This window comes from Hemiscyllium ocellatum, chromosome 12 (assembly GCF_020745735.1).
Source record: "Hemiscyllium ocellatum isolate sHemOce1 chromosome 12, sHemOce1.pat.X.cur, whole genome shotgun sequence".
NCBI lineage: Eukaryota > Metazoa > Chordata > Chondrichthyes > Orectolobiformes > Hemiscylliidae > Hemiscyllium > Hemiscyllium ocellatum.
In genome coordinates, this window is record NC_083412.1 from 6,918,096 (window position 1) to 6,941,760 (window position 23,665).

General features: G+C 44.4%; 1 protein-coding gene across 1 annotated transcript in view; it reads right to left on the reverse strand.

Annotated features, from left to right (window-relative positions):
- Nucleotides 1–2,053: 2,053 nt before the first annotated feature.
- The window catches only part of tnfsf11 (TNF superfamily member 11), a 107,123-nt gene continuing 85,511 nt past the window's right edge, over nucleotides 2,054–23,665 (reverse strand). Inside the window, exons 3-5 of the mRNA XM_060833244.1 lie at nucleotides 20,828–20,864; nucleotides 19,134–19,223; nucleotides 2,054–5,350 (exon numbers count right to left, since the gene is read on the reverse strand). Of these exons, the coding sequence (XP_060689227.1) occupies nucleotides 4,929–5,350; nucleotides 19,134–19,223; nucleotides 20,828–20,864 (549 nt within the window). The 3' untranslated portion in view covers nucleotides 2,054–4,928. The remainder of the gene's footprint in view (nucleotides 5,351–19,133; nucleotides 19,224–20,827; nucleotides 20,865–23,665) is intronic.

Below are 23,665 nucleotides of genomic sequence, written 5' to 3' on the forward strand. Positions count from 1 at the left end.
ATGTGTTGGTTAGGTAAATTAGCCGTGGAAATGCAGGGTAACAGAAGTAGGGGGGTTTGGATGTTCTTGGGTGGACTCAATGGGCAGAATGGCCTGTTTCCATGCTGGAGGGATCCTATGATCCTAAATAATGGCACCACATTAGCCATGTTGCGGTCTTCCAGCACCTCAGCCATGACTGTCGATGATATGGATATCTCAGCAAAGAGCTCAGCAATCTCTTCATTAGCTACCCACAGAGTTCTGGGATCAGGTCCCAGGGATTTATCCACCTTTATTCATTTTTAAAACCTCCATCATGGCTTCTATAATATTTACTCCCCCATGTTCCCTAGCTTCCATATCTTTCTCACGGTAAATACTGATACAAAATATTTATTTTTGCATCTCATCCATCTCTTGTGGTTCTGCATGTAGATGGCCTTATAGATATTTAAGGGGCCCTATTCTTTCCCTCGTTACTCTTTTGCCCTTTGTAGAATCTCTTTGGATTCCCTTTAACCCTATTTCCCAAAGCTATCTCATGTCTCCTTTTTGCCCTCCTAATTTCCCTCTTAAGCGTACTCCCTCTGCCTTTATAATCTTCAGGGGAATCAATCAATTCCTTAGAGCTTGACAAAGAGCTTTGTCATACAGTTAGCTTTCACAGTCGGAGTTCCTCGGAGGTGCATGTTGACAAAGTTGTGTGAAAAGGTGAACAACATCAAGAAAAAGAAGTGACTTATTTGTACAGATGTTACCATCCTTAGATTTTCCACTGTGCTTCACAGTGGAATACTTTCGAAGTGTACTCATTGATATAATGTAGGGAATATTGTATAAGGCAATGGTTCTGAAAGGGTTAATGCTGAAGACTGCTTAAAGCTTGCCCAATGTGATGATGTGAGTGGGGATAAGGCAGAAACTCTCAAGGTGCATGAGTCATGCCCACCGGACTCCTCACACAATGCCTACCATGCCAATATAATTTGTACCTCATTGCTGGTGTGCAATAAACCACATCAAAATTAAGACAAAAGTCTCCTCTCATTTAGATTCTATTAAAATGACCCCATCCACAAGCTGCCAGTGGCTGGTATCCCAAAATCAAATATGATGGAGAACATGCAGCAAACCCCCACAAACTGTGTTATGATACCAACTATAGAAGGGGGCAACATGGTGACTCAGTGGTTAGCACTGCTGCCTCACAGCGTCAGGGACCCAGGTTTGATTCCAGCCTCAGGCAACTGCTTGTGTGGAGTTTGCACATTCTCCCCATGTCTGCGTGGGTTTCCTACCACAGTTCAAAGATGTGCAGGCCAGATGAATTGGTCCTGCTAAATTGCCCAGAGTGTTAGGTGCATTAATCGGGGGTAAATGGAGGGTGGACCACATCCCCAACTTCCACCTCTACCTCTGATTTGTCAGTCTGCTTATTCGAAAATTCAGCAGAAATTTAACCCCATTAAATATTGGAGAACTGCATCTCCTGTCAACAGATTCATTAGAACTAAAGTGTTTGTGTTTTTGTAATGGACCTTTTTCCTCTCAGCACCTAGACAAGCACATAATGTGTAAGGAAACTCATATGAGCTGTTGCTTCTTCTAGCCAGCTGCCTGCAAAATTAAACAAGACAGGGACTTTATTCCTAGAAACTTGAAATATAATTATTCAAAAAACACAGAACGGATTTGAATATTTCATCTTCTGTCTCTGACTCACCAGACCATTCACAATCCAAGGTGAGTTTCTGAACACACACCACCTTCATAATGATGTGGAGGTGCCGCTGTTGGACTGGGGTAGACAAAGCCGGAGGTCACATGACACCAAGTTATGCTCCCAACAGGTTTATATGAAATCACAAGCTTTTGGAGCGCTGTTCTTTTGTCATGTGACTATAACCTGGTGTCATCTGTTCTTCTGACTATCTTCATCATAAACATTGGTTACTATGGTCTTCATAACATTCTGCTTGCTGTTGTATTTATTTTTCCGAGCAATCTATGCCCTCTTCTCTAATTTGAAATACAATGAACTGTGCTGATATAAAACAACATGCGCAAAATCTTTACTTAAAACAGATTCAAAAGGACAGTTTATTATAGTTTATGACAGGCCTTTCGGTTCTCCTGCAATTCAAAACACTGAAGGGAATTTTGTGAAAAGAAGTTTAAATATACAACAGATCGGGTCAGGTCATACCCAGATCGTCTCAAACAGGTTTACAGAGTAATGACAACAATAATACAGGTTCATTTACCACTGAGAAGGACAGAGAACTCCTCACAAATAGATTCTGAACGTCTTGTGTCACCACTTTCTATGAAGAGAAATCTTCGAGAGAAATTCTGCTAATTGCATCTAAAGACAGTTCTGGTCAATCAGTTTTGCTTATTGGTAATGAGTATCAGAAAGATGGGGTCAGGATGAGTATCATTGAAGATACTTGAGTGGTGTTGAATTCTTTGAAATGGTGACTCAAGCATTCTGATACAGCTTTTGTCAATGGGAACTAATCGTTCATTTTTGGGGCATGGCGTGTTTGGTACACCAGTGCTCCTTCTGGATTGAGCATGTGTCAGAGGCAACTTCGTTTGGACCATCTCCTGAACTGCTCCTCATCGTCTCCTCACACACAGAGGGTGGTACGTGTATGGAATGAGCTGCCAGAGGATGTGGTGGAGGCTGGTACAATTGCAACATTTAAGAGACATTTTGATGGGTATATGAATAGGAAGGGTTTGGAGGGATATGGGTCGGGTGCTGGCAAGTGGGACTAGGTTGGGTTATGATATCTAGTCGGCATGGACAGGTTGGGCCGAAGGGTCTGTTTCCGTGCTGTACATTTCTATGACTCTATGATACTGCTCAGGAATTACTTTGCGTACTCAGTCAACTATGATGCCTCTAGGGTCAAGCAACACTATCACTGCCCATTCCGAATCCTAAAAGGCATCAGCTATCTTAAAGGGTAATGTTGAAACTCCTATGGCCTCATTCTGACATCAGTTTGGAGTTGTGATGCTAAATTTGCAGGAATTCATCCATTTTGGTTCAACTTTGCCAGTTGCATCAGATTAAAGGACAGCAATGAAGCAAACCGCCCTGGAACACTGTGAGAATGGTCTTATGAACAGATAGCTGTGCAGTTGACAGTATAACTCCTGGTTGGCTTGATCACGCGACACGGTGGCTCAGTGGTTAGCACTGCTGCCTCACAGCACCAGGGACCCAGGTTCAATTGCAGCCTCGGGTGGGTGACTGTGTGGAGTTTGCACATTCTCCCTGTGTCTACGTGGGTTTCCTCCCACAGTCCAAAGATGCACAGCTCAGGTGAATTGGCCATGCTAAATTGCCCGTGGCATTAAGTGCATTAGGCAGAGGAAAATGTGTCTGGGTGGGTTACTCTTCAAAGGGTCAGTGTGGACTGGTTGGGCCGAAGGACCTGTTTCCACACTGTAGGGAATCTAATCTAATAATGACACACAACCAGGTAATTTCGGCAAAGGAATATATGATGGCTGTTTAATCCTTTACACAAGACATTTTCTGTTTGCGTCTCTCTTATCCACAAGTCCCTTAAATCAGCAATAAACACAATCCTAAAAGTTAATGAGGGAGATGTTGATCACCAGCCCAAATGCAGGCTTCCTTGATTGTCTGACAGCTTCAGTTAGGCTCAGATTACTCAATATCATGACTCCAACATTGTCATCGTCAACTTTCAGTATTCTTAGGACAAGATATTTCTTTTTCAAAGAATCACAGTATCAGCGATTTGAATTTTCTCCCGCTCCACCTATTAGGGGTGGGGGGAGGAGAACAGGCTTGCGAATATTCAATGCACAAGAGATGAGACAGGGTTGAACCCTGAATCAGAAATGACCTAATGTAGGCTAGATTGAGGTTGGAATTGGGTCTATTTCAGATTGCAGACACATTGATCATTTTAAAAGACATATACAGGGGTGGCATGTTAAAGGTGCCTCCCCATTTCAATCCAAGATTGTGGAGTAGTCAGGAAAAGCGCAGCAGGTCAGGCAGTATCCAAGGAACAGGAGGTTCGATGTTTCGGGCATAAGCCCTTCTTCCTGATGCTGCCTGACCTGGTGCGCTTTTCCAGCAACACATTTTCAGCTCTGATCTCCAGCATCTGCAGTCCTCACTTTCCCCTGTGGAGTAGTCACACAATTTCTCATTTTCCAGCTCAAGAAAAGTCAAACTGGATCAAAAAACATTAACTCTGCTTTCTCTCTACAGATGCTGCCAGCACTGCTGTGTTTTTCCAGCGCTTTCTGTTTTATTTTACACATTTTGTTTCCTGCCTAGAAGGACAGGAGGGCTTATTGAGTCCATTGCAAATGGTCTGTGTCTCATTCTGAATGCTCCCGAATAACTTCACATTGGCTTTGACCCTCAAACCTATTGATCTATTCATTATTTGCAGGTCTGGAATCCATCAAAATTAACAACCAGCCATTGTCAGCTGCTGATGGGCGATCTGACATAGTTTATTCGGGTATTTGAACACGATAGGTATCCTTAATTTACACTCCACATCCAGAGCAGTAACTTCATGGTGTAAGAATTTACTTGTTGAGCCTTAAGTCCCTGACTTAGGTCAGAAGGTCCGAGTTCAAGCTCCATCTGCTCTGGACATGTGTCACAACAGGCAATTTTAAACAAAATTGTTTCTTGGCTGGTACAATTACAACATTTAAGAGGCATTTGGATGGGTATATGAATAGGAAGGGTTTGGAGGGATATGGGCCGGGTGCTGGCAGGTGGGACTAGATTGGGTTGGAATATCTGGTCGGCATGGACGGGTTGGACCGAAGGGTCTGTTTCCGTGCTGTACATCTCTATGACTATGTTGTTGTTCACTTTTCAGATGTGGAGACAGAGTATTTAAAACATTAATGATGCGGATGCTATACTTCATTTAATCCAGTTTGAATGCTCCAAGGTAACTGGATGCCTCATCAGCATCTACCAGAGTTAGGTTCGAGACAGTTACAAAGAGTTTGTCCCCGCTGTGCAGGTCGAATACACCTCCTTGATAGACTGAGTACAAGTTGTGGTTCCCCGAGCACCAGGTGCTGGCACCTCTCAGGAGTAAAGTTGGCTTTGGATATTTGGCCATTTTCCTGTAGATGTATTGAACCAGCTGATATTCCCTTGTGCTCATTGGATAATCTGCATGGTAACGGAATAAAATCTGGGAATAAATGTAATATAGGCCTTGGTGCTTGATTTCCAAGGCCCCATTGCTATAGCGCAACTCCCTCAGATGCGCCACACCGACCCTCTCCTCCCAAGATGTGATGAGTTTCCCTTTCAATCCTAGAAGTCTGGTCTCAAGATCTGAATGGAGAGAAAATGGATATCATCAAAGACAACTCATTGGACAGGATGGTGTGCTACTTTACTACCACAGCACTGCCACCTCTATCAATTTATCTGCAAGCAAGTGCCACCTCTGAGCTGGAGACTTTACAGTTCTGACTCACTAACCTAGGAAAAATAAGCAGATTAAACCTGTTCTAACTCATGGCTAGCTATTAAACTGAACTCCCAATCTATTCCGTCACCCATGCCAGACTGTCCACCTCAGCTCTACGCACCTTGCATAACCTTCCCACACACTCTGAATATAGGTCACTCCCTTCTCCCATCGCACCTCCCCCCACTAACTTGAAGACCCCCAAACAAACAACCACCTCATTCCTTGAACTGACCCCCCCGCCTTCCCTCCTCTACCAACTCTGCCAGATACATAGCCAAACTCTTGATTTGACAGCCCCCAACACCCTCACAACTAGTTCCTCCACCCGATTCACCATTCTGCAAATGCCCACCCATCTGCCATCCTTATCCATCGCCCATCCATCTGCCACCCAGAGCATAGTAGTCAGTGCTGGAAAAGAGCAGGATGATTTGACCTCAGGTGCTGATGCTGTGCTATGATGGAAGGTTTCCTGAACAGTTATGCTTTTGCATTTCTTCAGAGGTTTGAATTCGTCATCTGGGACAGCAAGCTCCCGGGGAAGGTAAGGAAAACAGAGCAGAGGAGCATCTTAACTGTGAATGTTAATCCTTGGAAGATTCAGTAACATGTGCAGCTCTCAATGAACAAATGGAGTTATGTGAACGGAACAGTGTTTACAATTCAGAACACAATTCAATCAACATGACAAAATTAATTTCAGCAACAAATTTACATTCAACCTATTATGGGAACAGGTCATATCATTGCGTCAAACTAATATTGAGTCAGTAAAGTCACTGGGAGTGAGTGATGTGACTGAGTTCTGGCAAAAAGAGAGGATGCAGTGAGAGGAGAGGGAGCCTCTACAAATATACCTATTGCGAACAATATAGTCTAAAGTCGCCATAGTCCAACCTGACTGCAGAACTGCTTTCTCACTACAGAGAGAGAGAGGGGTGGTCGTTGGAAAGTGAGAGAGAGTGGAAGAGGGGGAGAGAGAGAATGGGGGGGGGGGGGGAGAGGGAGAGAGAGTGAGAGGGGGAGAGGGAGAGAGAGAAGGGGAGAGAGAGAGAAAGGGAGAGAGTGAGAGAGGGGGAGAGAGGGGGAGAGTGGGGGAGAGAGATAGGGAGAGAGGGAGAGAGTGAGAGAGAGGGGGAGCGAGAGAGGGAGAGTGAGAGGGGGAGAGGGAGAGAGGGAAGGGGAGGGGGGAGGAGAGGGGAGAGAAAGAGGGAGAGAGTGAGAGAGCGGGAGAGAGAGTGAGAGAGATAGGGAGAGAGGGAGAGAGTGAGTGAGGGGGTGGGAGAGGGGGGGACAGAGAGAGGAGGGGGGAGAGAGAGAGAAGGGGGGGAGAGAGAGAAGGGTGAGAGAGAGGGAGGAGACGGGGGGGGAGAGAGAGGGGGGAGAGAGAAAGAGAGAGAGTGAGCACCTCAGGCATGGAGAGAGAGGTTGAGGAGGATGGTCCTTCATTGGTAACTTCAGCCAGTGCAGGAACTAAACCCATGCTGCTGGTGTCACTCTGCATCACAATCCAGTGACTGAGCTAACGGACCCCCAATGGAAGGTAAAGGATACAAGTAAAATCCATAGAATTATAGAATTGCTACAGAGTGGAAGCTGGCCATTAAGCCCATCGAACCCACACTGACCCTCCAAAAAAATCCCACCCACACCTACCTCATTTCTGTAATCCTGCATTCCCCATGGCCAATCCACCTAACCTGCGCAGCTTTGCGCTACGGGAGGAAACTGGAACACCCGGTCAAACACCACATAGACACTGGGAGAACGTGCAACTTCCATATTGACAATTGCCTGGGGGATGATGGAAACTGGGTCCCTGGCGCAGTGAGGCAGTAGTCCTAACCCATGTGCCACTGTGTCACCCCAAAAATGACTGTAACTCAGAAAGTAGAAGGGAGGTACTCATGAAAATTACAAAGATGAGTAAAGTGGTATTGAGCATATTGTTGGAGCTGACAACTCCCAGCTGCTGTTAGACCTCATTCTGGGCTCTTAAAAGAAGTAGTTGATGCATCGCTTTTAATTTTCTCGATTTCCCTTGCGTGAAGAAGGCTCCAGCCCCATTGAAAGATAGCTAATGTAACTAAAAGGAGGCTGAAAATGAGATGGCAGAAAATTCAGCTTCTACCATTTTCCCTATGATTAGATTAGATTCCCTACAGTGTGGACACAGGTCCTTCGGTCCAACCAGTCCACACCGACCCTCTGAAGAGTAACCCACCCAGACCCATTTCCCTCTGACTAATGCACCTGACAGTATCGGTAATTTAGCATGGCCAATTCACCTGACCTGTACATCTTTGGACTGTAGGAGGAAACTGGAGCACCCGGAGGAAACCCACGCAGACACTGGGAGAACGTGCAAACTCCACACAGTCACCTGAGGCAGGAATCAAACCTGGGACTCTGGTAGCGTGAGGCAGCAGTGCCGACCACTGAGCCACCATACCGCCATGACAGATACTATTATTAAAGACATTCCAGCAGCGCACTTAATTAAACTCAAGCAGAGTCAACAAGGATTCGTGAAATGAAAATCGTGTTTACCAATTTGTTTTGGAGTTCTTTGAGGAGATTACACATGCTGTGGATAATGGGAACCCAGTGGATGTACAGAACTCCAATCACAGCCTGTGATATTCCCTCTGACCAGGAATGCAACTCCTCCACCCTTTTTACCTCCCTCTGCATCCCACCTGAAGCATCTATACCCTGAGATGTTTAGTTGCTAACCATGCCCTTCCCTCAACCAAGTCTCATTAATAGCAATAACATTATACTCCCAGGTACTAATCCAAGCCTTACATTCATCTGCCTTACCTACTACACTTCTCACAGTACAACAAATGCACCTCAGACTACCAGTCCCTCAGTGTTCATCATCTGCTCCCTGCCTACTGTGCCCCTTAGTCACGCTGACTTTATTATCTAGTTCCTTATAGACTTTATTATCTGTTTCCTTACTGTCGTCTAGCCTCATTTGGTTTCCATCCCCTGCCATGTTAGTTTAAACACTCCCCAACAGCATTAGCAAAAGCACTCTCAAGGACATTGGTTCCAGTCCGGCCCAGGGGTAGACCATCCAATTTGTAATAGTCCCACACCCCCAGAACATTGTCTCTATGTCCCAAAACTCTGAATCCCTCCCTCCTGCACCATCTCTCAAGTCACTCATTCATCCTGTCTATTCTTTCATTTCTACTCTAACTAGCACGGGGCACTGATAGCAATCCTGAGATTACTACCTCTTAGGTCCGACTTTGTAACTTGGCTCCTAACTCCCTAAATTCTGCTTGTGGGACGTCATCCCGTTTATTACCTCTATCAGTGGTGCCTATATGTACCGGAACAGCTGGCTGTTCCTGCTCCCCATTCAGGATGTCCTGCTGCTGATCTGAGACATCCCTGACCCATGTACCTGGGAGGTGACATACCATTCAGGAGTCTTAGTGAACCTTTTGTTGACTGCCTCCAATGCCAGTGTACCTTTTCTTAGTAAGTGGTCTGAGATCATTTATGGTATTCTAGTGGTCAAACTAGTGCCTTGTATAGTTACAGATTGCCATCCTGAAAATGTTCACAAGGTGCTTTCCAAAGACTCACCAAGAATCCTTTGACAGCACCTTCCAAACCCACGGCCATTTTCATCTAGATGCACAAGGGCAGCAGATACAGGCAACTGCCTGTGTGGAGTTTGCACATTCTCCCCAAGTCTACATGGGTTTCCTCCAAGTGCTCTGGTTTCCTCCCACAATCACAAAGACGTGCAGAGTAGGTGAATTGGCCACGCTAAATTGCCTATAGTGATCAGGGATGTGTAGGTCAGGTGCATTAGTCAGGGGTAAATAAAAAGTATTGGGGAATGGCTATGGATGGGATACTCTTTGTAGGGTTGGTGTGGACTTGTTGGCTGAAGGTCCTGTTTCCACACTGTAGGGATTCTATGAATTGATGCCCTCTCTGGAGCTACTGCCGGCTGGGCTAATGCACAGGTGGGACTTTCTCCTCGCTCAGTACCAGCTGTGGTCGCCATGGTCTGAGGATGCCACCCAGGTCAATCTGAAGGAATTCCCAGCAATGGGGGAAGAAGGTCAATGACCCTCCCCACCTCACCGGTGCAATTGCTGCCGTCTTCTCTCTGAAATCTCACATTCACTCTATCTCTGCTACCAAACCCACCTTCCACCAAGCCTCATGTTCTAACTAAAGCTTGCTACATCTTCCCTCGCTCACTGTCATCCAACCTAACCACTGACCCTGTGTGCTCGCTACGTTGTCTATTCACTCACCCAGGCCATCTCCCCAACTGCGCCAACAGTCACAGCTGTGTTGCCCACTTTCATCTCCCATAATCCTTGCTGGTGTTAAAGTCCATTGACAGCCTCTTATGAAAGTGACCTCCATGATTAAACATGAGAAAAATAGTTTCAGAACTCACAAGCCAGGTTTCACTTTGGCTTCTGACTTGGCTAGCATTGACAGCAGGATCATAACAACATCTCTCGTCATGCACACACCCACCCCCACTTCCCCCCACAATGCTAATATATATTTTTCAATCAAATCCCCACTCACACTTATAAATTCCAGCAGCAACAAGCAAAGCCTGTCCAACCTTTTCTTAAAAGATAACCCATACATCTGGGTCTCAGGCTTGGTAAACCATCTCTGTATTGCGTCCAATGCATTCGATTTTTCCTTACAGAAAACATCCAGTACTGCGCACATACTCTAGATACAGTCTCACCGATGGCATCCATAACTTCCTCAATTATAAAGTCACAGTCATAGAGATCTACAGCACAGAAAGTCTGTGCCACACATAAACAACCATCTATTATAATCCCATTTTCTAGAACTTAGCCCAGAGTTTGCTTTGGCATCACAAGTGCACATCTAAATACTTCTGAAATGTTGACGAGGATTTCTGCCTCCACCAGTCTCACAGGCAGTCAGTTGCAGATTTTCACCCATTTTCTGACATCTCTAAGATCTCTGCCCCTACCTTAAATCTGTGTTCCCCTGGTCACTGATCCCTCCCCCAGATGGAGAAGCATCTTCTTATATATGTCCGTCTTAATTTTAAACATCGCAATCATACCCCCCTCTCAATCACCACTGCTTTAAGAAAAACTAATACCAGTCTGTGCAAGCTCTCTTCATAACTGAAACATTCCAGCCCAGGAAATATTCTGGTAAATTTCCTCCGCACTGCTATCACATCCCTTCTCCAATATGGATTCCACAACTGCACACAATACTCCAGCTGTGGCCTAATCAGCATTTCATACAGTTCCAGCATAGCCTCCCTGCTCCTAAATTCTATGCCTTGACTAATAAAGGCAAGTATCCCATTTAACCACTTTATTCACTTGTCCTGATACCTTAAGGGTCTGCAGGCATACTAAGGTCTCCTTGATCCTCTGGGCTTCCCATCGTCCTACTATTCATCATGTATTCCCATACCTTGTTTGTCCTGCCTAAGTGCATCATGTCGCATTTATCCAGACTGAATTCCAATTGCTACCGTTCAGCCCACCTGGCCACCCTATCTGTATCACCCTGCCTTATAGTCTCAGGTTATTCTGCTCATCCTCCTCCGGGTGCTCCGGTTTCCTCCCATAGTCCAAAAGTGTGCAGGTCAGGTGAATTGACCATGCTAAATTGCCCATAGTGTTAGGTGAAGAGGTAAATGTAAGGGAATGGGTCTGGGTGGGTTGCTTTATGGAGGGTCGGTGTGGACTTGTTGGGCTGAAGGGCCTGTTTCCATACTGTAAGTAATCTAAATCTATCTAAATCAGTTAGTACTCCATCAATTTTTATATCATCTGTGAACTCATTGATTGAATCACATTCAAGTCTAAGTCATTTATACAAACCACAAACAGCAAGGGCCCCACTGGACATAGATTTCCAGACACAAAAACACTCCTCAACCATCACCCTATGCTACCTGCCACTCAAATAACGTGTCAACCCATGGACTCTTACCTTTGCTAACAGTCTCCCACATGGGAGCTTATCAAAAGCCTTCTTGAGGTCAAAGTAAATTCCATCGAAAGCATCATCTTCATCTCCATACCTGGGTTACCTCTTCACTCAAGTTGGTCAGACATGACCTCCCCTGAACAAATCCATGTTGCCTATTCCTGATTATTCCCTGCCTCTCTGAATGCAGATTAATTCTGCCCTGCGGAGTTGCTTCCTAGTGTTTCCCAACCGCTGTCTCTCCTATTTTCTCCACAGCCTTGACTTCTATTTTGTATCTGATGTGCCTCACAATAAATGAGAGAAGTGTGAATGCTAGCAGTGACACATGTGCAACCACTAACTGTTATCAGACCCTTTCTTCTCTGAACACACCTACAGTCATGGAATCACAGAGTCATACGACTCAGAAACAGACCCTTCTGTCCAACTTGTCCACGCTGACTAGACATCCCAACCTGACCTCATCCCATTAACCAGCATTTGGACCATATCCCTCTAAACTCTTCCTGTTCAAATATGCCTCCAGATGTCTTCTAAATGGAGGCACCAGCCTCCAACACTTCTTTTGGCAGCTCATTCCATACTCACACTGCCCTCTGCATGAAAATGTTACCTCTCAGGTCCTTTTCAAATTTATCCCCCTCTCATCTTAAGCCCTCTAGTTTTGGACTCCCTACCCTTGGAAGACGACCTTATCTGTTCACCCTATCCATGCCCCTCATGATTTTATAAACCTTGACAAGGTCACTCATCAGCATCTGAAGATAGAGGGAAAACAACTTATGGTTAGTAAACCCTCTCTCCCTATAAGTCAAACCATCCATTCATGGCATCATCCTTGTAAATCTTATCTAAACCCACGTTTCAGCAATAATCTCTGCTGATCCTCTCTCTCCCTCTCCCTCTCTCTCTCTGACATCTCTCCTGTAAGAACCTGGGGTTTAATGTACCTTTGTTGCCAAGGGGTGTGCTTATGGGTGTGTTTATAATGCAGGAAATTGGAACAGCATTGTTAAGTTACAATAGAGTTAGGTTGTCAGATAGGTTAAGTTATTCTATATTCCATTCTTTTTTGTTCATGTTTCATTTGGTAGTCTGCAAATAAATTCCGTTTTGTTTGAAACAGAGTGGTCCGAACAGCTGCATCAGTTCCTGGAATATCCACATTACATCTGCCTAAAACTACGAACAAAGTTTGGGTCTGGGCTACCTTTTAGAAATGTGTTGAGCAGGTCTGGCCGGATCCATAACACTTCCCATAAAACATAGAACATAGAACATTATTGCGCAGTACAGGCCCTTCGGCCCTCAGTGTTGCACCGACCAGTCATACCAATCTGAAGCCCATCTAACTTACACTATTCCATGAATGTTTGTCCAATGACGACTTAAATGCACTTAAAGTTGGTGAATCTACTACTGTTGCAGGCAGTACTCTGAGTGAAGAAACTACCTCTGATATCTGTCCTATATCTATCACTCCTCAATTTAAAGCTATGCCCTCTTGTGCTCGCCGTCACTATACTTGGAAAAAGGCTCTTCCTGTCCACCCTATCTAACCCTCTGATTATCTTATATGTCTCAATAAAGTCACCTCTCAACGAAAACAGCCTCAAGTCCCTCAGCCTTTCCTCCATACCAGGCAACATCCTAGTAAATCTCCTCTGCACCCTTTCCAAAGCTTCCACATCCTTCTTATAATGAGGTGATCAGAACTGTACACAATACTCCAAGTGCAGCCGCATCAGAGTTTTGTACAGCTGTAGCATAACCTCATGGTTCCGGAACTTGATCCCTCTGTTCATAAAAATTAGAACACTGTATGCCTTCTTAACAACCCTGTCAACCTGGGTGGCAACTGTCAAGGATCTGTGTACCTGGACACCGAGAGCTCTTTGCTCATCTACACTACCAAGAATCTTACCATTAGCCCAGTACTCTCATGTTTCTGCATTAAACTACATTTGCCACCTTTCAGCCCAGCTCTACAGCTTATCTATGTCTCTACGTAACCTACAACCTCCTTCATCACTATCCACAACTCCACCGACATTAGTGTCGTCTGTGAATTTACTAATCCACCCTTCTACGCCCTCATCCAGGTCGTTTATAAAAATGACAAACAGCAGTGGACCCAACACCGACCCTTGCGGTACATCACTCGTAACTGGACTCCAGGATGAATATTTCCCATCAACCACCACCTTTCAGCAAGCCAATTACTGATCCAAACTGCTATATCTTCCACAATCCCATGCCTCCGCATTTTGCACAATAGCCTACTGTGAGGAACCTTATCGAAAGCTTTGTTGAAATCCATGTACACCACATCAACCAGTATACTCTCATCTACCTGTTTAGTCATCTTCTCAAAGAACTCAATGAGGTTTGTGAGGCACGACCTACCCTTCACAAAACCGTGCTGACTATCCCTAATCAAATTATTCTTTTCTAGATGATAATAAATCCTATCTCTATAACCTTTTCCAACACTTTACCAACAACTGAAGTAAGGCTCACTGGTCTATATTTACCAGGATTGTCTCTACTCCCCTTCTTGAACAGGGGAACCACATTTGCTATCCTCCAGTCTTCTGACACTATTCCTGTAGGCAATGCCAAAGGATCGGCAATCTCCTCCCTGGCTTCCCAGAGCATCCTAGGATAAATCCCATCTGGCCCAGGGGACTTATCTATTTTCACACTCTGCAGGATTTCTAATACCTCTTCCTTGTGAACCTCAATAACACCTAGTCTAGCAGCCAGTATGTCAATAACCTCCCCAACAACACTGTCGTTTTCTAGCGTGAATACTGTCGAAAAATATTCATTTAGTGCTTCCCCTATCTCCTCTGTCTCCACACTCAACTTCCCACTCCTATCCTTGATTGGCCCTAATCTTATTCTCATCATTCTTTTATTCCTGACATACTTATGGAAAGCCTTAGGGTTTACCCTGATCCTATCCACCAACAACTTCTCATGTCGCCTCCTGGCTCTTCTGAGCTCTCTCTTTAGGTCTTTCCTGGCTACTTTGTAATACTCAAGCGCCCTAACTGAGCCTTCACATCTCATCCTAACATAATCCTTCTTCTTCCTCTTGACCAGGGATTCCACTTCCTTCGTAAACCACGGGTCCCGCGCTCTACAGCTTCCTCCCTGCCTGACAAGTACACACTTATCTAGGATACTCAGGAGCTTTTTCTCGAATAAGCTCTACATTTCTAATGTGCCCATCCCCTGCAGTTTCCTTCCCCATCCTATGCTTCCTAAATCTTGCCTAATCGCATCATAATTGCCTTTCCCCCAGCTGTAACTCTTGCCCAGTGGTATACACCTATCCCTTTCTATCACTAAAGTAAACATAACAGAATTGTGATCGCTATCACCAAAGTGCTCACGTATATCCAAGTCTAACACCTGGCTGGGCTCATTACCCCCAGAACCAAATCTAATGTGGCTTCACCCTTTGTTGGCCTGTCTACATGAGGGTGACCAGAATTGTGTGCAGTATTCTAAAAATAGCCTCCCCAGTGTCATGATGTTCCAACTTCTATACTCAATGGTGATAGTGACAACCCTTTTTTGTTTACTTTAGCAATGGAAAAGGGTAGGCATATTCCGCAGGGCAAGAGTTATAGCTGGGGGAAAGGCAATTACGATGTGATTAGGCAAGCTTTAGGATGGGTAGGATAGGAAAGGAAACTGCAGGGGATAGACACAGTTGAAATGTGGAGCATTTTCAAGGATCAGCTACTATGTGTCCTTGATAAGTATATATCTGAAATGCTCAGGGCCAGCTGGTCTTCAGAATTCAGAACTTCTCAAATTTCAGAATAAGTGAAAGTTTGATGGGGAAATTTTAAAAAATCTTACTTGAGGAGCAGACTCACTGAGTAAAATGGTACTTGAGCCAGAATTGAGGCCTGCCAGTGCTGGGTCAAGAACCCCCATCTCATGTCACATCTGAGTGACACGCATCGAGTAGGTGCCAACTTGTGTTAACTGTTTGCATGCCAAACAACCTTGTGAATGATAAAAAAACTTCACAAAAGAACCTTTGGACTTTGGAGCTTTCTGGATTTCGGGATTTCAGATAAAGGGTTGTCTACCTGCACCTGTCAGGCGTGGAGGAAGTAGTCGAGCAAAGGAGCCGCGGTTTACTTAAGAAGATGAATCTCTTGTCAAGAGGAAGAAGGAGGCTTATGTTCAGATGAGATGTAAAGTCTCAGTTAGGGCAAGTGAGAGTTACAAGTTCACAGGGAATGACTTAATGAGAGAGCTAAGCCAAGCCAGGAGGAACATGAGAAGTTGTTGGCAGATAGGATCAAGGGAATCCCTAAGGCTTTCTATAGGCATATCAGGAATAAAAGAATGACTAGAGTTAGATTGGGGCCAATCAAGGAAAGTTGTGCATGCAGTCAGAGGAGATAGGGGAAGTGCTAAATAAATATTTTTTGTCAGTATTCACACTGGAAAATGACGATGTTGTCGAGGGTAATATTGAGATACAAGCCACTAGATTAGATGGGATTGAGGTTCACAAGGAGGAGGTGTTAGCAATTCTGGAAAGTGTAAAAATAGGTAGGTCCCCTGGGCCGGATGGGATTTACCTTAGGATTCTCTGGGAAGCCAGGGAGGAGATTGCCGAGCCTTTGGCATTGATCTTTATGTCATCATTGTCTACAGGAATAGTGCCAGAAGACTGGAGGATAGCAAACATTGTTCCCGTGTTCAAGAAGGGGAGTAGAGACAATCCTGGAAATTATAGACGAGTGAGTCTTACTTCGGTTGTGGGTAAAGTGTTGAAATGGATTATAAGAAAGAGGATTTATAATCATCTAGAAAGGGATAAGTTGATTAGGAATAGTCAACATGGTTTTGTGAAGACATGGTCATGCCTCACAAACCTTATTGAGCCCTTTGAGAAGGCGACCAAACATGAGGGTAAAATGGTTGATGTGGTGTATACGGACGTCAGCAAGGCAATTGATAAGGTTCCCCAAGGTAGGATATGGCACAAAATATGGAGGCATGGGATTGAGGGTGATTTAGTGGTTTAGTTGAGAAATTAGCTAGCTGAAAGCAGACAGTGGTGGTGGGTGATTGGAAAATGTTCATCCTGGAGTTCAGTTACTAGTGGGGTATTACAAGGATCTGTTTTGGGTCCACTGCTGTTTGTCATTTTTATAAATGACCTGAGTGAGGGCTCAGACGGATGGGTTGGTAAATTTACAGATGACACTAAGGTCGGTAGAGTTGTGGATAGTGCTGAAGGATGTTGTAGGTTACAGAGGGACATGGATAAGCTAGGTAAAAACAATGACTGCCGATGCTGGAAACCAGATTCTGGATCAGTGGTGCTGAAAGAGCACAGCAGTTCAGGCAGCATCCGAGGGGCAGCGAAATCGACGCTTCAGGCAAAAGCCCTTCATCAGGAATAAAGGGCTTTTGCCTGAAACGTCGATTTCCCTGCACTTTGGATGCTGCCTGAACTGTGCTCTTCCAGCACCACTGATCCAGGACATAGATAAGCTGCATAGCTGGGCTGAGAGGTAGCAAATGGAGTTGAATGCGGAAACATGAGAGTTGATTCACTTTGGAAGGAGCAAGAGGTATAAAGAATACTGGGCTAATGGTAAGATGAGCAGTGTAGATGAGCAGAGAGATCTCGGTGTCCAGGTACACAGATCCTTGAAAGTTGCCACCCAGGTTGACAGGATTGTTAGGAAGGCATACAGTGTTTTAGCTTTTATTAATAGAGGGATCGAGTTCCGGAACCATGAGGTTATGCTACAGCTGTACAAAGCTCTGGTGCGGCCGCACTTGAAGTATTGCATACAGTTCTGGTCACCACGTTATAGGAAGGATGTGGAAGCTTTGGAAAGGATTCAGAGGTGACTTACTAGGATGTTCCCTGGTGTGGAGGGAAGGTCATATGAGGAAAGCCTGACGGACTTTGAGGCTGTTTTCATTATAGAGAAGATGGTTGAGAGGTGACTTAACTGAGACATATAAGATAATCAGAGGGTTAGATCGGGTCGAGGTGAGAGCCTTTTTCCTCGAATGGCGATGGCTAGCATGAGGGGACATAGCTTTAAATTGAGGGGTGATATATATATATATATATATATATATATAGGACAGATGTTAGAGGTAGTTTTTTAACTCAGAGTGGTAGGGGCGTGGAACGCCTTGCCTGCAACAGTAGACTCGCCAACTCTAAGTGCATTTAAATTGCCATTGGATTGACATATGGATGAGAATGTAATAGTGTAGGTTAGGGTGGGCTTCAGATTAGTTTCACACGTTGGCGCAACATTGAGGGCCGTAGGGCCTGTATGGTGCTGTAATGTTCTATGTTCTATAATGTTCTGACTAATGAAGGCAAGCTTGCCAAATGCCTCCTTCACCACACTGTCTACCCACAACTTCATTTTCAAGGAACTATACACCTACAATGCCAGGTCTTTTTGTTTGACAACACTCTCCAAGACCATATCATTAACTGTATAAGCCATGCCCTAGTTTACCTTACCAAAATGCAACACCTTACATGTATTGAAATTAAACTCAGTCTGCCACTCCTTGGCCCATTGGCCCATCTGATCAAGATCCCATTGACCTCTGGGATACCTTCTTCACTAAGCACTACACTGCCTATTTTGGTATAATTTGCAAACTTACGAACCAGGCTTCCTACATTGACATCCAAATCATTTAAATAAATGACAAAAAGCTGTGGACACAGCACTGATCCTTGTGGCACACTGCTGGTCACAGGTCTCCGGTCTGAAAAACAACTCTCTACCACCACCCTCTGTCTCCTATCTTCAAGCCTATTTTGTGTCCAATTGGCTAGCTATCCCTGGATTCAGTGCGATATAACCGTACTAATACACTTACTGCACCAAACATACCCACACTAATGCCCCCTAACCCTCATGCCAATGTCTTCACCATAAAGGTGTCCATACAAATATTCTCACAAAAGTGTGCATGAGAAAGCATCTTTTCAAAATGGTATCTATTTGACAGCCCTCAACAAAGTGGCATCCATATTAATGTCCTTAACACAGTGGCCTCTGGACTGTCTGCAACCGAGAAGTATATATGCAAATAACAGAGATGCCACCCATACCCAAAACAGTATCCGTACTGTGGAATAACTGATCCAAAATGATTACATTTCCCAGCTGCAGTTTCCATCTGATACCTTTCCATTGTGTGAGATTCAGGCTAGAAGCTGAGCAAAATTAGCAATAGGGTCAGGGATTCCCTGGAGTCTCCAGAAATCCGCACTTCCTCAAGCAATCATAGAGAAGGATTGTTGCAAATGTTAGAAATGTTTTGTGCCCTTTTGCCCCTTTTGAGCAATTCCTTGTGGAAGTATTGCAGATGGAAGAGATTGATTGGGGGGTGGGAGAAGTGTGTGATGGATGCAGCTGATGAATCACAGGCCCTGGGCCTTTCTCACTCTGAGTGCAATGGAATGGCAGACAGCAGCTTGAAGAGCTTTGCAGGATTCTTCGTGGGAGACATGAAATAACTCCTGGTGTGGCTTTGGAAGGGAGGCGTGTGACAATTCCTGGTTCAGCTCCCATCAGAAGGATGGAATCTTCCTCAGGAATGCAGGATGGAACTTACCAGAAGGAGCTTTGATCAATTTCTTCATGGTGAGGTGGGCATAGGGTGTCTGCTTCCTCATATTCTTCCTCGTGCGACTGGGGACCAACCCTGAAAAAAAAAGACACTGCTCGTAAAAGCTGAGGACAAAGTGCTTTGTCTGAACGTCTGAATATTGCCACACTCTCAGGCAGCTGTAGAGAGAGCCTGTCAAAGGGCCATAGAGGATAATCAGAGTCTTTATCCCCATTTATGAACTAACACATCACTGAGATTTCTCCTGAGTGAGACAATGATTGAGTGAGCATATTGGGAGTTTGGTTCAGAGTGGGAATTGGATGCACGGGGGAAGGAGGGATACTGCAGAAGTGAGCCAAGTGTGGAATCTGGTGAAGGAATTTTCCTGAAGAGATTGCAGGGGTTTTATCAGCATTGTAAGGTTTATTGGTGTGCAAAAACATATTGGGAGGTGTTGGCTGTTCTAAATATAAACGAATGAATCAGCAATTGTCATGGAAAGCATGTTTTCCCTTCTGTGTCAGTACAGAGTCAGGGCTCATGGTTTTAACATTAGGGGGTCACTCTTTCAGAAGAGTTGTGGACATTATTTTCTCTCTCTCAGAGGGTTGTGCAAATTTGGAATCCTTAGCATTCAAAGGTAATGGAAGTGTGGTCATATAATATTTTTGAGGTGGGTGTTGATAGGTTCGTTTAGGAGTGGAATCAAGGGTTATCAGAGGAAGGTGGAAATGTGGAATTCAAAAAACAAACAAATTAGCTGTGCTCTTGTTGTATGGGGTAGGCCCGAAGGACTGAACAGCCTAGTTTTGCTTTTAATTTCTTTATTCACATGTTTATAAGTCCGAAAGTGATGCAGGCCAAAGGCCCACAGATACAATCAAAGTAAATGTCACGAGGAATTAAGGGCTACGGGGAGAATGCTGGTAAATGGAGTTGAAATGCCCATCAGCCATGATTGAATGGCGGAGTGGACTCGATGGGCTGAATGGCCTTACTTCCACTCCTATGTCTTATGGCCTTAAATGCTGGAGTTCAGGGCTGCTACTGAGGAATATTTCCTGATATTGAGGGAGTTAAATATCGAGTGTAAATGAAGTAAGAATGGAATTGGATGCAAACTAAGCTCCATTCTTATTACAATAATAATTATATGCTTAATTAAGAGACTTGCCCCACCATCCTTTCTTAGCCTCCTGTCTTTTTGAATGTCAAATATTGCCCAAAATCGAGGTCCCAGCCCTGCCCACCTTGCAACCATGTCTCTGTCATGTCAATTAGCTCTGACACATGCATTTCTATCTGTGGTAACAATTGATCCACAGTGTTCGGAATATTATGAACTCTTGTCTTTTTATTCTTTCGCAACCTCTTGAGTTATCTGCTCATGCTCTCTTAAGTTTAAATGCAGCGATGAGTGAGTTTGAGGAGAATAACTAAGATAAAGCCGGAAGAGAGGGAGTTTCAAATAAAGACAGAGACAACCCAATGAGGCAGATAAATAAGTGTGAATGGAAATGGGCCTGGGTCTGGTCTGATGACTGGTTAACAAGATAATACTCGACATCCTGATTCAATTAAGAATGTGCATTCTTGGGGAAGCTGCTCCAATGGAATTTCCCTCCATCCCAAATGAGGACCATCTACTCTCTGACTCACTGAACTCACAGACATCTTTGCTCCTGGATCAAACTTACCCCTGTGTTGCTTTTTGTCTGCAGCACCAGGATCCACCTAAACAAAGAGAGGAACAGTTAATATCTATTTCCATCAGTCCCTGTGCAATTTGCCTGGCTCCAGTGCACATGGAGCGGATCAGTGGTGCCTCATACTTCCCACAGTGCCTTGCAAACACGTGAAGGCTCATTGAGAGATCAGGGGATTGGAACTCCTTTCGCCCAGTCTCACAACCCAGAGCAATGAAACTCGCACTCTTACAAAACTGGTGTAAAGACAACACCTTTTCACTCCCTTTCGTTTTGGACAATGGGCATCCCAGCAGTGCAAAAACATACTGGGAGGTGTCGGCTATACCAAATATAATTGTTTTCTCTCATGTGAATCAGCTTGGGCTCATGGTTTTAAAATTAGGGGTCACCCTTTCAGAACAGAGATGAGTACACAGAACGTTGTGCAAATTTGATATTCTCAGCATTAAACTAAGGAGACTGTGTAAAAAGATGGCTGCACTTTTAAAAAAGATCATGCTTAATGGAAGACAGTGTGAGTTATACACAGTACTACCTTCCCCTGGATCAAACAGAGAAAAAAAGCAGACTCCACAGAGTTGATGGATCCTAAGCCAAGGGGGAACAGTTGCTGGACAACTATTTTCTAATTGGCTCCTGACCAGCTGATCACGGTGTTTGGAGCCAGTGCAGCAGAGAACCACTTAAAGAGAAAAACTGTCAGAAAATCTGCCTCCTTCTCACTCTCTCCTGTTTGGAGGTCATAGAAATTCTTCAGTAATAGCTTGCTGCCTTCCACTTACCTGTCTCTACAAACCTCCAGTTGAAGGGAACTAAAATGCCTTCAAAGTCAAAGAAAAGACGGATTCCTAATCACTGAATGAAAGACGGCATTACTGTGTAAACAACCTTGTGTCAACAGCAAAGGACTAAAAAGGAATTGAAAGGAAGAGAAAGAAAGTAACTCATTGAATCCAGTAATCTAGACTGGTAGTGCTGAACTGTGCTGTCCTGATCATCTTTTCCCCTTTTCCACCTTTAATATCCATATCTTGTTTATCTTTGTCTGCCTGTCTGTTTATGGAGGCGAATGTAAGAAGAGGTGAGGTTTAAGATTTAGAGCTCTGTATTTGTAATTCATATACCTTCATCACCGCTAAAGACAAATTGTCCACCATAAACAGTGATTTTCTTGTTAAGTGCAGAAACCTGCTATTTTCTTTCAAATTGCGTTTGTCAGTCAGGTCAAATGGGGACTCTGGAGGATTTGACATAACCTTTGCACATTTGCGTCAATTCCAGCAATACTGAGGCTTGGTTTCCAGTGCATTACATAGTGTGTCAGATGATCTTGACTGGATATCAGAGTGAGCACCACGAGCCACAATTGAAGAACACTGATTTTCCAAGGCAAAATGCAACGACAGTGCCAACGTTCCCCACACCTCCTTCTGCCCCAGATGAATAGTGCCAGATTTTCACACATTGCTTGATCTGACTGGTGACTATAAATGATATGTGTTCAAAGAGACACATCTGCTCAGCCATTGCCAGGAGCCACTGTTAAAGAAAAATACAGATATTGATGAAACTGGAAAAGAAAAAATCATAAAGGACAAAACATTGGGACTCTTAAAAACTCAAAATGGTGGGAGTGGGAAAAGATCTGCTAACCCACGATCGCCCCACAAAAGCAAAATTGGCCAAAAACTGTACCAAAACACCCAGAATTCCCAAGCAGGCTCACAAGCCAAATCAGATAGCCCACACAGACAAGAGAATACACTTTAAGCTCGCTAACAGCGACAGAGCACCACAGGTATCTCAAAGCCCTGAGGGCAGTTTCACAATCCAGCAATACCAAAACCACACAAAGAGTAGGTCAGGCAGAGAGGCACCAATAAGGATATGCTCCAGGAACAGGACAATGGGAGCACCTCAGAAGAAAATCAATCAGATAGTAATGGATGTAAGATCCATTCAGGAGTTGGAAACAAATAGTCAATAGATGACGACTCAAGTTTCAATTTTGCATTTTTGATCAGACCATGATCAGCACCCATTAATGTGTTCTAGAAATTCATTCATGACCCTGCTGAATCATTTAGTGGAAACCTGTGGTTATCGTGCTGCAAGTTTCGATGTGAAGCTGTTAAACCCGTTTGCAACCAAGTGTTAACTGCATGCTTCTGTTGATGTGGGTTCAACCACAGTTTTTTTGGGTGGGACCGTTTCCACTCAGTTGGGCACGTTTAACTTCAGTAAACTGACCTGAGTGAGGGTGAGGTGAAACCAGTGACCTAGAGGTCACATATCACAAACACAGAACAGACACCATCTCTTCACAGGACAACCCAGAGAGAAACCTCAGATCTGATAGTGACTATTAGGCTAGCAAGGTTGAACTTTCACTCTGGTTCATGGATTATTCACAGAAAACATGTTCGTCACCTCCAGAAGAGGCTCCCATGTGACCTCGACCCTGAGTAGGCTGGTGAACGGGAACAAAGAGCACACTTAACATTGACACCTCCAGTTCCTAGCTTTCACCTCGAAAGGGCTTTTGCCCGAAACGTCAATTTCGCTGCACTATAGATGTTGCCTAAACTGCTGTGCTCTTCCAGCACCACTGATCCAGAATCTGGTTTCCAGCATCTGCAGTCATTGCTTTTACCTCGTGGATAAGCGCACTGATTCAAAATGTACCAGAGATTTCAGCACCAACATCTAGGCTGATTTCCCGAACACAGACCCCTTGCCAAAGGACACAAAGCAGCCAGCCCATCCACTTTGTCACAAAGTAACAAGGGAAGAAATCATAAATCACATTCCATACCAATTCAGTTC